This window comes from Mastacembelus armatus, chromosome 1 (assembly GCF_900324485.2).
Source record: "Mastacembelus armatus chromosome 1, fMasArm1.2, whole genome shotgun sequence".
NCBI classification, from domain to species: domain Eukaryota; kingdom Metazoa; phylum Chordata; class Actinopteri; order Synbranchiformes; family Mastacembelidae; genus Mastacembelus; species Mastacembelus armatus.
Window position 1 is genome coordinate 4329571 of NC_046633.1, and position 14587 is coordinate 4344157.

The 14587-nt window shown below is 40.8% G+C and overlaps 1 protein-coding gene across 1 annotated transcript in view; it reads right to left on the reverse strand.

Annotated features, from left to right (window-relative positions):
* Positions 1-14587, reverse strand: part of LOC113128200 (protein sidekick-1) — a 204195-nt gene that overhangs the window by 19407 nt on the left and 170201 nt on the right. The window contains exons 27-31 of the mRNA XM_026303327.1: positions 13811-14051; positions 13365-13480; positions 10532-10718; positions 8889-8987; positions 5835-6029 (exon numbers count right to left, since the gene is read on the reverse strand). Coding sequence (XP_026159112.1) covers positions 5835-6029; positions 8889-8987; positions 10532-10718; positions 13365-13480; positions 13811-14051 — 838 coding nt within the window. The remainder of the gene's footprint in view (positions 1-5834; positions 6030-8888; positions 8988-10531; positions 10719-13364; positions 13481-13810; positions 14052-14587) is intronic.

The window sequence follows — 14587 nt, forward strand, 5'->3', positions numbered from 1 at the left end:
TATTACCCAACTGGAGACTAACATTAGCATATACAAATCTCTCTGGAGGGAGTCACAGTTTTATCTATAATACACGCGTGCACGTTCATGCAGCCTCACACACATACAACCCCCCACACACACTCAAAAAGCCAATTTTCTTTTTCTACGGATTAAGCTGGTCTCCTCAGAATCATCAGAAAGAAATCTCTATTAGGCTCTTCTCTCTATCTCACAGTGCGAATGGGCCATTATGTTACTGAAGTGGAACAGGGAACCACTGAATTTTATTCTAAAGAAATCCTGATAATGATGCTGCAGATGTTATGATATCTGATCCAATTAAAATGCAGTACACAAGGTGATAGCTCAGAGCAGAATATCTGACACCAGGAGTCCAGGCTTTCATGAAAAATCGCTTCACTGTCACATTTTAATATTGGGACTTTTGAAGCATTTCAGTGCTTTACTAGGCATATATGGCGCTGGCTGAAAGAAACCTGAAGAGAGAGATGAGGGATGACATATATCAAAGGCTGTGAGCTGTGTTCAGGCCAAAGTTATTCATGCGTTAGCCTAGTGAGACACCAGAACTACTGTAACTTCTTTTTTAAAGTGATGTTTCACTTTTGTGATATAGCTGAGGAGGGGTCAAACCTCTCTTTATCAAACAACACCACCTTGCTGGCACAATGAAAAGCTGTATTTCTGCTGTGTTAGTGTTAATGTTAGTAAAAATATAACAAATACATAACAACCAATGAAAATACTAATCTAAAAACATAGAGATAAATTATTTGGAGCGGTTATAATCAAATTAGCATTTATATTTTAAATTAACACTGGATGAAGCAATTATCAACTCTAGGTTTTTTAGCTTCTTTCAGCTCATTAGTTTGGGTTTATGGTCCAAAACTTCACTGTTGTGGTTCACTCACTGCTCTGCTCTGTCATTTTTAGCAAGATAAATAAACAAATAAATACACTAGCGACCCAGCGTCAAACTGTAGACCGACTAAATTAGCAACTAGCTGGTGAACACATCACATTTAGCAGGTGGCCAAAAACATGACTCCAGGTGAATGATGAACCGTGACTATCTGCTGGATGTGTAAACAGGACTTGTAAAAGGAGTCAGAAGAAAGAAACAAAGAGCAAGATTCATCAAAGACTCCTTAAAGAGGAAGAACATACTTGAGTAAAAAACTCTGGGTCACTGGCAATGGAAAAAGATGACCCTGAAGAGCTTGGCCATCCTGACCAACATGTACCACTAGGATCTCCAGGCTATTTATAATCATCAGCAGCCCCTGGTGTGTAACTCCAGATGGGGTCACCTACACTGAGCAAAGTCAGCCAAGATGTAAAAAGAGCCAAGTAAAACTCTCTGAGCCTGACTCAAGAGCCATCCCACACCGAGACACAAAGATCAAGGGAAAAAGAGACAGACCAAAACCCAGTAAGGCTAGACCTGGTAAGGGCATTTAAATCAGTTCCCCACCTGCTCTTCAGTTCCACCCTGGCGTTTCTACATGCCATGCCCATACTGGATCAGAAACTTTATTGAAAATTACTATGCACACCTGACATTTTGCCACTGTCTTCAGGATTGTACAACAGAAGAGCAGCAGCTGGCCAAAAGATTATCTATAGATTGCTCCACCTCATCCAACAATCAAAGGTGGCGTCAAGGTCCTCCTATAGGCGGAGCTATAGGTGGAGGATGAAGAACATTAATTGCTAAAGGCAGTCAGCCAGAAAGTGCAGGGCCAGAGGTTCCCATGGAAGGGCACCCTTGGGAGTGGTCAGAAGCATGGAAGATGGCACAAGCTAGGAAAGGATTCTCAGTGAGCATGACACTCAAAAAACATGGAGCCAGTGAAAGCTAAGGCAAACACTGATCCACAGACCCAGAAAAAGCAACTTACCTAGTTTGTAAATTAGAGGGGATCAAATTATGATCTTAAACAGGATCGTAATTTCATAGGTCTGCTCCAGGAGGAAGTCATGGAGACATCCTACGAAAGAAAGATTTCATACGTTGATTTGGTGTGCAGATGCAGGAAGTGGAGCTGGAAGTTTTCAAAACTGGAAGCTACAAGGCTTCATGGGCCTTTTCACCAGACAGCTCCTTTCCTGAAGAGCAATGAACTGTCACAAGGTAAACTTAAAAAGCATTAAAAGAACTGTCTCAAAATGTGGGAAAAGGCAATTTCGGCTAGGGAAAGAGCGGTGATGGGGATTTACATCAAAATGCAGGGGTTGGCATGGAGTCATCCCTGACTGCAGTGTTTTGGGATTAAACATCTGAACAGGGTAGCTCATGGCTGACAACCCTGCAGCTGGTCACTTGGCACTGGCAGAGATGCGACAGGCAGCAGTGCCCTGCAGGATTCACACCTTCCTGTGTTGTTTGTATATTCTTGTTTGTTTGATACTAAAATGAATTCACCAAGTGTCAGTATTTCATGAAATCCATCTTTTCAATTTGATTCCTGCTGTTTGCTTATACTGTAATGTACCTGTTTCTTGTGTTTCTTGGCCTGCATTAATATTAACATAACACTGTGCTGTCCACTCAGTTAAAAGGGCTGCTGAATTTGAAACAAGCTGAAGACATGAAAGCAGTTGAATGAAGCAGAAAAGAGAGCGGCGCAGACAGCTAGACAAAAGCATCACGACCTCTGAATCTGAGAAGGATAAAAACGAGACTTTTTATTTGTTTCAAGATTGAACAAGAAAGAACTTAACTACAGAGTCATGAGTCAAGTCACTTAAATAATCTTTTCTTCCTTTCTGGCCACTGACTACACTGCTACAAAAAAATACTTGTTTTCATGTTTCTTTAGGAGAGTTACAGTCACTGCTCAGACTCCTTCACCTTGCAAAAAGTTTCATTCAGTCTGTCTCTGCTACTAATGCTATTCTGCTATTAATGTCCATAATTACCTTGTGAACAACACTAATGTCTTTGGTTTAGAATCTGAGATTTAGGGCTTTCAGATCTCACTGTTCTCTCTCCACATTTGCGGCCTTGTTTTTAATTCTAACCTACTAACTGTACATTTTTCACCTGCCCACAAAAGAGCATGGTGCTATGACAAAGTAGCCAATTGGTGCAAGATAGTTGGTGAGAAAGGCTAATAATTCCTGTTGTCTCACTCAACAAGTCCATTCATTTTGGCCGGTTCAGTGGAAGGTATAAACAGACTGAATGCCACACTTTTCTTTGCTACAATAATGTACCTTTTACATTTCCTACTTTACAGATTCTCAAGTAGCTTTTGAAAGTCCTAACTCTCATTATGCCCCCACAGAAGGACCTGGTTATTTCAATATCTGCAGCTCTTCGACCACAGAAGTTCCTAAATGTCATTTCATCTTATTCTGTGAAATACCCCATTCATTGAAAAGGTCAGACTTTTTATGCTGTGCCTGTGTTTGGTGCGCAGTAATGAAGGATTCTACATGTTCAGCCACAAACTATTTGTTGTTGAACCACAGATAACCTACCCCACAACTCATCTCATCTAGAAGAGATCATAACATTTAAAAAATCTGAAAAGTCTGACCTTTCCTGACTTTTTCTTCACTGGCATTATAGTAAGAAATGACAATGTATGGCATAAATATAATCGTTGGATTAAGGTAAGGTAATAGAAAAAGACATTTTAACTGGACAAAACAGCCATAAAATAATTGTGATTGTCTCCTATAATAGACTTATCTAATGGAAAACATTTTGCAAAGCACAGGTAACATTAATAACATCAATCAAGTCACTCCTCCTTAAAATGAGCTCATTTACAGAATTTAGTGACTAATGTGGTTTATTTAACACGTTATTTCTTCATGCATCATTATAATTGAATGTGAGTTTCATTACAGGTTATTGCATTTCTGGGGCACAGAAGATGCATGATATGTGCTGTACATAACAGGTGCAATGAAAAAAGCAAAATTTTCCTCATCATTAGTCAAAGTCTCCAAACTTACACTCCATTATTTTTGTTGAATTATCCAGTAATATAGAGAAGTATTTTTTTAAAAAACCACCTGTTACATTAGCTCCATTAGTGTGTGACTTAATACTGTCAAAGAATTAAATCACAGTTACTCTTCCTACCTAGCAGAAAGGTGCTGCTGTTTCTATAAAGTTTTCAATCTTGTACACACACACACACACACACACACACACACACACACACACACACACACACAAGAAACTCTCATTCAAGATCTTTACAGCATACTGTGTTTTACAGTTTACTGTAATTTTTTATTTTTTTTTATCATCAAACTACAATCTGCAAAATCACCCATCAACCACATACTGTTTGGGGCGAACATAGATAAAGATTTGTCCCTATAGGAGATTTTTACAGCAGACACTTTGACTCAGCAAGGCAAGAAAACCACAGGTGTAACTAATAGCATTCATGATGACGTTTAGGAGGGGGGCTGGATGCCAGTGAGCCACTACACTGAGCCCTGGAAGTGACACACATGGAATGTAGCCATCATTACAAATGGGTTTGTTGCACCGTTGCACCTGTAATCACAGCTACTGACAGACCTTTTGCTGGTGCTTTCAACCATATCTTACTGTTTTCCTCAGCAGAGGATGAAAAGAGGAAGAGTCTTATTGATACTCCTTATGGCGCTGGTACTTTATGATATTCTTATTGGTTCATTTTTATAACTGTGCAAGAAAAAAACTGTAAAACTGTGAAAATGATTATCACTCATCAGGCCTGATCTCTCTTATCCTCCCTCCTAATGTAGTTTTATTGCTCTATACAAGAATTTACCAAAATGTAATATATGTGATTTTGGTGGCAGTGAAGTGGTTAGAACTGTTGCCTCACAGCAACAAGCTTCTGGGTTTGAATCCTGTTTATACCTGAGGCCTTTCTATGTAGAGCTGGTATGTTCTCCCTATGCCTGTGTGGGTTTTCTCTGGGTGCACTGGGTCCAAAGACATGCATGGGGTTAGGCTAATTGGTGACTCTGGGTGTCAGTTTGAGTGTTGTCTATGTGTCAGCCCTGTAGGAGACTGGTGATCTGTCCAGGGTGGACTTCTTGTCCAATGTCAGCTGGGATTGGCTCCAGCCCCTGCGTAACCTTGAACTGGACTCAGCAGTATTTGATGGCAGAATGGAAAAACTTATGTAACCTACTGTATATCTGCATGGATGTGACTAATGGGACTAAACAATTAGGCTTCAAAATGTCAGTTTTTTTGTAGAGCTGTGAATGTCTAAAGACAGTCTATAAACAATGCAGTGACTACAACATACAGGCAATGGATGGGAGAAAAGATGAAAACACTACTTTTCTTCAAAAGTATGTCATCAAGTATATAAGTCAATACACCTAGTGTCATTTGCACCACCTTGGCTTGTCTGCTCTGCTAATTTCACCCCCTGGTTTTTTAAAGTACCAATATTAGAACTGACCTTAAAAATTCCCTGAGTTCTTAATAATTTAGAGCCAGCTCCAATTTAGAAATGAGTTCCAGGGTTTCATCCCAAGTTTCATCCGAAGTTGCTGCTCTGACAATTCAGAGCTTTTGGCATAAAAGGGCCTCTGGGGTGGGTTAATGCAATCATCTGAATTTCTAAAAGCAGAATTTGACACAGGTGATTAGATTCAGTGTGGGGACTTTTTTCCCATACCCGTACTTCTCTCCATGTACTATTCAATTATGGTCTAGATTCTTGGCTGAAACACAGACCTGATGTTTTTGGGGCAGTGTGAGTGCTCATGCAGGTCAAGTTTTATTTTGAGTGGTTACAGTCATATTGGCAAACAAGATCCCAGGTACCACCTAAATGTATGTGTGTGTCCTCTACCTCTGCGCTCAGTGGTAACAACTCGGGCTTCCTGTTCTTCACCCCAGCCCACGGCGGTGCGAGCAGTGAGTCGGAACACATAGGTCTGCTCAGGGGAAAGTCCTGTGACGGTGAACTGGCGAGCGTTGGAGCCCACCTCCACTGTGGTCCAGCGCAGAGGATCCCTGCTGTCAAGGCGGTAGGAGATCTGGTAGCCTAGTGAGGGACAGAAGGTAAGACAGAAGGAGGAAGATGGTTGAAGTCTGTGTGTGTCTGTGTTTCTGTGGCCTGGTTTGAGTCACAAAGCTCACAGGAATGAAAGACTGCACAACATGAGACAAATAAAACCCTGAAAAAAACAACCACACAATGCTACACCACACAGCTTTATTTCCACAATAAAACCTACAAAAACATGGTTTCCTAAAACTTCTCAAGAGGCCTATTTTCACTTCTTTCCCATTAATTCCTGAATGAAGCCCTTAAAACATAAACAGCTACTTAGAAACCCATCATTCTGACACTGGACTCAAACCTTGTATAGTGAGTTTACCCTGTGAACACACATATTATATAAACATGCAACCTCTGTTCTGTCCCCTTGGCTGTGACCCCATGGTGTACATGCCTTGTGTCTGTTTCTCATGTGCAGTAGGCCATGTAATAACACTAACACCTTTCATCACTCACACACACACACACACACACACACACACACACACACACACACACACACACACACACACACACACACACACACACACACACACACACTCAAACCACTCATCCCCGACCAAGCTTTCCACAGGCCACTGGCCACTCACAAAGGCTCTCAATATGAAGATTGTATTGTACACCAGATACACACAACCACACGTCCACAAACTCACACAAACACACAAGTGTGTCAAAATGATTGGTTCAAAGATAAACTGTCAGGATAGTAATCTGCTCAGAGGCACTTAATCTGGTTGTGTGGCCGATAATCTCATCAGATAGTCTGATTGTATGTTAATCTGAAAGCAGCGTGTGGAAGATTATTGGATAACAGCTACACCATAAATCCTCTTGCATCTAAACAACTGGGTCAGAGCACTGCATTATGTTTCATACTGAATATCATTAGAAAATCACTGCTATCAGATACATGAGGTTAAATCTCTATTACAAAGTTACTGTGTCATAGTAACAAAAAACCATTAAACTCTGTTTCCCACTGAAAGCATTTATGTAGGTTCTTAGCATAAGGCATTCAAAATGTCTATCTGATCTGTATACCTTTGTGCTTTTAGCTGCTCAACAGATTTCATTGGCTGTGTCTGCTAATGAAAAGCTCACCGCAGTGTAGTGCTAATACCTTAGCCTGCTTAAAATGTAGAACATTCTGGGTCAGATGCTTTGACTACAAACCATTCAAAGTTGACAGCTTGTAGGTGAAACTATGGCAGAGTGAGCAGAGCATCATCAGGTGGTTATACTGTGTGGTGACACTATGTCTCTCATCTCCCATTTTTACACTACATATCATTAGTATATAGTATAACATCCTGTGAATCCATAAATGAATAGCGAGACTCAGTGGGTGGGCAGCAGTGCACTGTAGGTATCAGAGGAGCAGGTGCTCTCTCTTTTCTGAAGGTTATCGTTGCAGGTGAAAAGCTGTCCAGCTGTCTATTAAAAACTGACAATAACTCAGCGAGAGACCTTTTAGATTCTAACCTTTATTTCAGTAATTTTGATCACCATGCAGAGTACCATACAGTATGTCGAGTAAAATACTTCACATGATTTACAAGCCTGATACCTGCAGTAATGTTTCACTGTGGGACAACAGTATTAATAGCACAGTTTTTAGTATGCATACTGACTTCAGTGTATAAACAAACATCAGTTATAATCAGCATGCAATATGGACGCACTGGAATATTTATGTGTGTGTGGCTGCATCTTATTCATAGAGAGGTCATGTGAAAACACAAATGCCTCAATGCCTTGTGCCAAATTAGATTGTGCACCTTCTGTGGTCTTGTTTCCCCTTTGTCCACCTTCTCTGTCAGTCCCCCATGGTTGAAAACCCAAGGAGAAGTGAGGCAGGCATGAGCACAAAAGAAACGACTAAGCTACTGAAGTTATTTGTATCTGCATTACCACAGACACACACACCCACATAGTCCCCGCACACACACCATGCACTCAGCCAGGACACAGCGGGACTGTGCATTTGTGTGAGCGAGAGAAAGAGATTTGCCCTCCCACTCATCCTTCTGTTATAGAGTGGTGTTGCACTAAATGTCCTCCCTCTTACAATACAGTCACACATCACTCACACTGTCCTGCTCAACTCCATCCCCCACTGAGAGGACAAATACTACCCCTCTCTCCCCCTCGTGCAACACACACACACACACACACACACACACACACACACCTGTCCCTCCTCTCACCTCCATACATCCTCTCTGTTGTCTCTCCCCTTCTGTTCACTCTTTCCAGCTCAGCAGCTCTCACATTCCTCTTGCCTCTCTTCCTCTTCATTAATCTGTTCTTTCTGATTCATTCCACATGCTGTGATTTGCAGTTTCAGAAACAAGCGATATGTGTAAATCTCACTGTGTTTATATATATATGAGGCAATGTACGCATTAAGAAAGGTGTTTTGCTTCAGCAGCTATAATAGCCTTTTTCCCAGGTACAAGCTTGATGACTGACACACACACATATACACACACACAAATACCAACAAACCTCAGCAGTGAAGTGGAGAAAAGAGCGAACTGACCCCTGTTTGAAAGCTAAAAACAGAATCAGCTCTTTTCCATTTTATGGCTTTTACTTCCTTCCTTCCCTTGAAAGATCACAGTGGTATGTGAGGATTTCAGTGTGTGTGTGTATGTGTGTGGGGAGGTGTATACATGCTTAAAACTGCTAACTCATCCCCCCTTTAAGCCAATCTTTGTCCTTAAGTAATTCATAAAAAGTCTTTTGTCAATACAAGTGTAAAACTTTGGATTATCAGTTGAATGTTGCGTTCAAGTATCTGCTTTGTCGTATGTGTGTCTGTGTGTGTTTCTGTACCTAGTATGATGCCGTTGGGGTTTGTGGGTGGCTGCCAAACCACCCTAACTGATGACAATCGAACTTCTGGAAACACCATCCTGACAGGGGGGCCTGGGACTGGAAAAAAAAATAGAAAAGGGAGTTGATAGCAGAATGAAACCATGTTATGGAAAAAGCAGCAGAAAGAATAAAAGTACTCTAATGATCTCTACATCTTATACTATGTTCTACTGTGTTAGTATGACAGCACCAAGGCTCACAGATGTATGAGACCATGCTCCCTACAAAAACACACACATTCTTGTACTCCTATCTTTGTGAGGACACTTATTGATGTAATACACTCCCTATCTTAACCACCACAACTAAATGTCTAATCACAACCCTTGTCCTACCAAAAACTATCTGTGAACCTAAAATATAACGTGAGGTCAAAAATGTCTTCATTTTCCCAAAATGTCCATATTTCATAGAAGTATGCACAGACTGGTCTTTACAAAAGTAGAAGTAGAAGTAATAACACACACATGCAGTTAGTAGTTAATTAAGGACACATAAATCCTCCTTCATGAAGGTGATAATGTTCAGTTTTTGTTCAAACTGTTTCAGAGGTATCGATTCAACTGAATGATCATTTGTGAGGCTGCAATTTATGATGCTGTTGAACCGTATTCCATTATACAGAGAGGTGTTTCTAATATTTTGTCCACCTCTATTTATCTCAGTGAAGACTGACTAAATAACAGAAGCATCTCTCTGTATAATGGAGTAGAGTTCAATTGAAAGCTTCCAAAATTATCATACACCTCTCTAAAACAGTTTAAACGAAAACTGAACATTATCACCTTCATGAGGGAGGATTTATTGCAGGACTGTTGTGTTAGACAGCATTAGTTTTAGTTTGCTTAATAAACTGCCAACCAGTGTACATGCACACTGAGCGTCTTATACATTTTTAAAAAACACTTTCAAAAGACACAAACTAGAAAATGTAATTTTCTCTCAGCCTCACACTCACTCTGTCTTTGTTCCTAATAGAAGTACATGTTCCACACCACTAAATACATGTCAACGTGAGTGTGAGTGTGTATATGTGGGTGTGTACAATATGTGAATGTGTGTGACTGACAGACAGGAAGGAGGTTCATTAGACACTGCAAGGAATTGACTTTCCTGTTCTTGTTTCATCCTCAAATGAGAAAAACTTTTCAAACGTGACACTCTGATAGAGGATGTGTGTGTGCAGTGTGTGTGCATATGTGTATGGGAACCTTCTGTATGGGTATTTCTATGTGCTATGAGAACTTCTGTGTGATTGTGTGTTTTATTATTCAGAAAGACCAGACTGGGTTGCTGACATCCTGAATAGTCTGTCATGGTTACCACATCGCTGCATCTGAAGACGTCTGCACATGTAGTAGCACTAACACAAATACACACATATACACAGATACATGTTCAGGGTTACACTGTCAAGGTGGTCTGAGGGGTGAGCTGAACCCAGTGGATGGTCAGTGAAGTGGGGAAAAGACAGACTGATGGCTATGCTGACAGCAGAAGTGTAAAGAGGTGAAAAACAGCTACAAAGGTGAGAAGGGGGTGAAAGTGTTGAACAAACAGCTGTACAGAAAGGTCAGCGAGCAAAGAGAAAGAGAACCTACCATCCTCTTTGGTGCGGAGCAGGATGGGGTTGCTGGGAGGACCATCTCCCATTCGTGTGTATGCCAGCACCTGCAACACATACACTGTGTATTTTTGGAGCAGCCCCAGAAGCAGTGAAGCACTCCCCTCTCCTTCTGCCACCTGAACGCTGGGGGGACCTTCTGAATCCTTCTCATTGTACAACACCTGGACACAGACACACATAAACATGTCACACATGGATTCACAAAGATAATCATACATTTAGATTCAAAAGTTGACAAATAGACATCTGTGACTGAGAAGTACTCTTTATGTCTTTTCTCTCTTTTTGCTTTGGTGCCTTTAAAGGGTAAGGAGGGTGATATTTTGTATTACTGTTTGGTCAATATTATTATGGAACAGTCTTTTAGTCTTTTTGACTTCCCTACACTGTGCAACATTCACCCACAAGCCTGTTTGTTCCTACCAACCTGCTATAAATGCTATAATGATGATTTATAGGACTACTTGTACGTGAAAGAAGGTGCTTGTGCTGATCAACCTACCATAGTTCCCCTATGCTATACAGGGCTTCAAAGCAGTTTTGATTTTCAGGCCTGTAACATTGCTGTTTTGGTCCACTCTTTCTGCTTTCATAGTTGCATTTAGCCACTACAGGCAGCTGTTTTTAGTGAAAACGCTCTAAAAGCCCGCTAAAAGCCCTAAAAGCACACTACCTGCTCAGCACTCCAGTTTTCAAGTAACTGGTGAACACACTGGAGCCTTCAGCAGCTAAAAGGCCACATATTTCCCTCAGGATTTAGGGGAGACCAAAACAGAGCTAAAAGTATCGTCAATATTAAATTTAGATTTGCCTGGAATGCCAAAAATACAAGTCCAGATAAATGTGAATGTCATGCTCTGTAACTGCTGGATGTCTAAGTAAGTTTGGTCACCATATCAACATCACAAGGTGACAGTATGCCAGTTTTGAGCTCTTAACTTGTGTCTGTTGCCCCCAAGTGGCCCCAAACTCCATTATTGCAGGTTTAAAAACTGGCAGGGTACACCAGTCTCTCACAGGGATGACACATAGTGACAGACATTCACACTCACATTGACACCTATGGGCAATTTAGAGTTACCAATTAACAGGTCACATATATACAGTTCAGTTTTTAATATTAAGCAAGGGTTATATAATATTAAGCAAATGTAATTTAACACAATGTATTTGTTGGGGACTACTTTTTGCTGCAGATGTGGTATGTTATGAGTATTTACAGCATTAGAACATTGCATGTGGAATTGACTCAAAGCACAACACCCATGTTCATCCTAGTCAAGTCAGGTCAGTTTTAATTAATATAGCCTGAAATCACAAATCAAACTCAAATATGTCTCAAAGGACTTCACAATCTGAGCAGCAGAACATATTATAATGAAGGAACATGTCAGCCAGGGCAACGGTGTGGCTCATTGTATTCTGACAACAGAAATCTGTGGCACAAAAGAATAGGTTTTATCAGGTTTTGGCTTCAGAGGCTGTACCCTAATTATTTTTGGTCTTTTCATGGGATTTTCTGAAAGAGAAACAATATGTAATATTACCAGACCCATATTTTAACTGAAACACACACTAAAGCTGATCCTGAAATTAAAATTATTACATTGCTCATATCTAAAAAACAAATCAGCACACACTGTACTTTCAGTGGTAAGGAAATACAATTTCAGTGTGTCAAGAATTGCTCTTTCTTCTTTCTCTGTGCCTCTTCATGTTCAGGAACTCCCTGCCACACTCAAAACCATTCTGAAGGAAATGTTGGCTCTTTAGTGTCTAAAAACAGAACTTGTTAACAGGAGTGCATGGCAGGAAGCAGGAGAACAATTCAGCATCTACAGTAGTAGGGGACGGAAGGTGTTGAAGAACCGCTGCTGGCAGCCACTTCCCATCTATTAACATGGTAGGTACACTGCACAGAGTGAGCCTCAGGAGGACAGATGGGAGAGTGTGACGTGCTCTGGGCATGGTCGATAATATGACCTGAATTTTATATTTATTATTATATATATATATATATTATTATATTTTATTTTTATTATATTTTTTAAACATTGGATGATACTGCTTTATATCACACAGCATGTTTGCTTCTGTGCATGTGCATATGCTTTTGTTTGGTTGGCTATTAAAAGCTGTACTCAACATCTGCATTACATTTATATTTATAGTATATATGTTCCACTGACAATGTGGCAAAAATATACATGAGGATGTGAAAAAAAGGAAGTGGATTACATGCATTATAATAAACCAGTGTGAGATTATTAAAATGAAACTACACTGAGTATAAATCACATCACAGTGGTCATGATAAAACTAAGTGTACCTTGCACATCACCATCAGTGGCATTTATTCAGCTTTTTGTTAACATTAGCCTCAACCTTCCCAAACTGCAGTTTATGTAATAAAATTTAAAAACAAATGAACTTCCAAAAACAGATTTTATGGGCTATTGTCGATTTAGCATGAATAATCCAGCCATTGTGTCTATTACAACATCATAAAGACTGTGTTATGAAAGGGCATTAAACATTAACGCCTCACTGATATGCACGTGTACAATTTCACTCACGGGCCCAAAAATACTTACTGTAGCTGGATGCTTTGAAAAACAGTAATATAAGAAGAATAAACTACAGTATTTACAGGATATTACATCATATTTGTCTTGTATCAGATTTTTGTGTGGGTGTCTTTGTGTGAAAATGCATGAAGGTGTTGGAGAAAGTGATAATAGGCTGAGGAGGTCAAGTGAAATGCCAGGACAGGACTGTGTGTCTGAGTATTTGTGTGTTTTATACACCTTATATCCAAGTATGACTCCATTCTTCTGAGCCTGGGGGAGAGAAGACCATGTAAGCACGATCCTGGTGGAACTCACTGCCTCAGCCGTCACATTTGCCGGGGATCCAGATGGAACTAGAGGACACACATAGAAGCATGCACATAAACACACATGCACACACACACACACACAGCTCAGTGCTACTTCACTCTCTAAACCAATCTTCGATTTTATCTCAATCATATCCCCTCCCCTCCCCCTCTCCTTCAATCTTCCCTCACTGAGATAGAGGGAGAGTGTAGAGGGCAGAGAGAGGTGACAGAATGAGAGGAGACTGAGGGAGGTAATGGGAGCACTTTACTCTTCATCCATCTGTCTTCTTATGCCCCTCTAATATAATATTAGCCAGACAGCTCTGAACATAGCGAACAGGAAAAAGGAGTAAATGAGGTCTGTGTTTGTACCAGATTCTGCGGTGTGTGCAGCGACAGTGCTGCTCCAGGGACCAGGTCCTATGGAGTTGTAGGCCTGTATCTGAACCTGGTACTGGGCCCAGGGATTCAGACCTTCTACAGTGGCCTCAGAAGCCCCCGCTGCTCCCGTCACATCATCAGTCCTGTCCTCCCCGTGGCCATCTGTCCTCCACATACGCAGCCGGTACCCCACAGATTCTGGGCTGCTGTTGTACTCGGACTCTGGTAGAGGCTAGAAGATACCAAAGAGGGAGAAAAAAAGAGCGAATTAGGAAGAGGTGTTTTTCCACCCGTCTTGTTTTACACACACAGCAGAAATAAATAATAACACCCGTAGACATCCAAATGCAGTCGCTGCAATAAAGCACTTTTTGGAGCTCTTAATGAGGCTCTGCTTCTTAACTGGCCCACTCTTCTCAAGCAAACTGTGGCACTTTTCTCAGGGTTGATGGTTGCCTTCTCTCCACCTCAGCTCTGTATATAGATTTTCAGTTGGACTAAGACCAGGAGTCATAGTCACAGTGACTAGGTCACTCCAGAATGATCCAAAGTATTTTCCTCATTCATTCTTATCTGCTTTTATTTGTATATTATCCCTTTGGAGGAGCCTTGACCTGTGCCTGAGACACAGCTCAGACCCTGGGTTGTATGTTTCCTTTCAGACTTTGTCTTGATAATGTTCAGCTTGTGCCAAGTGCAGCGAAACAACTGCATAAAATAACTTCATCTATCTAAAGAAGCATGGTGGCTTGTCAACATGCATTTTAG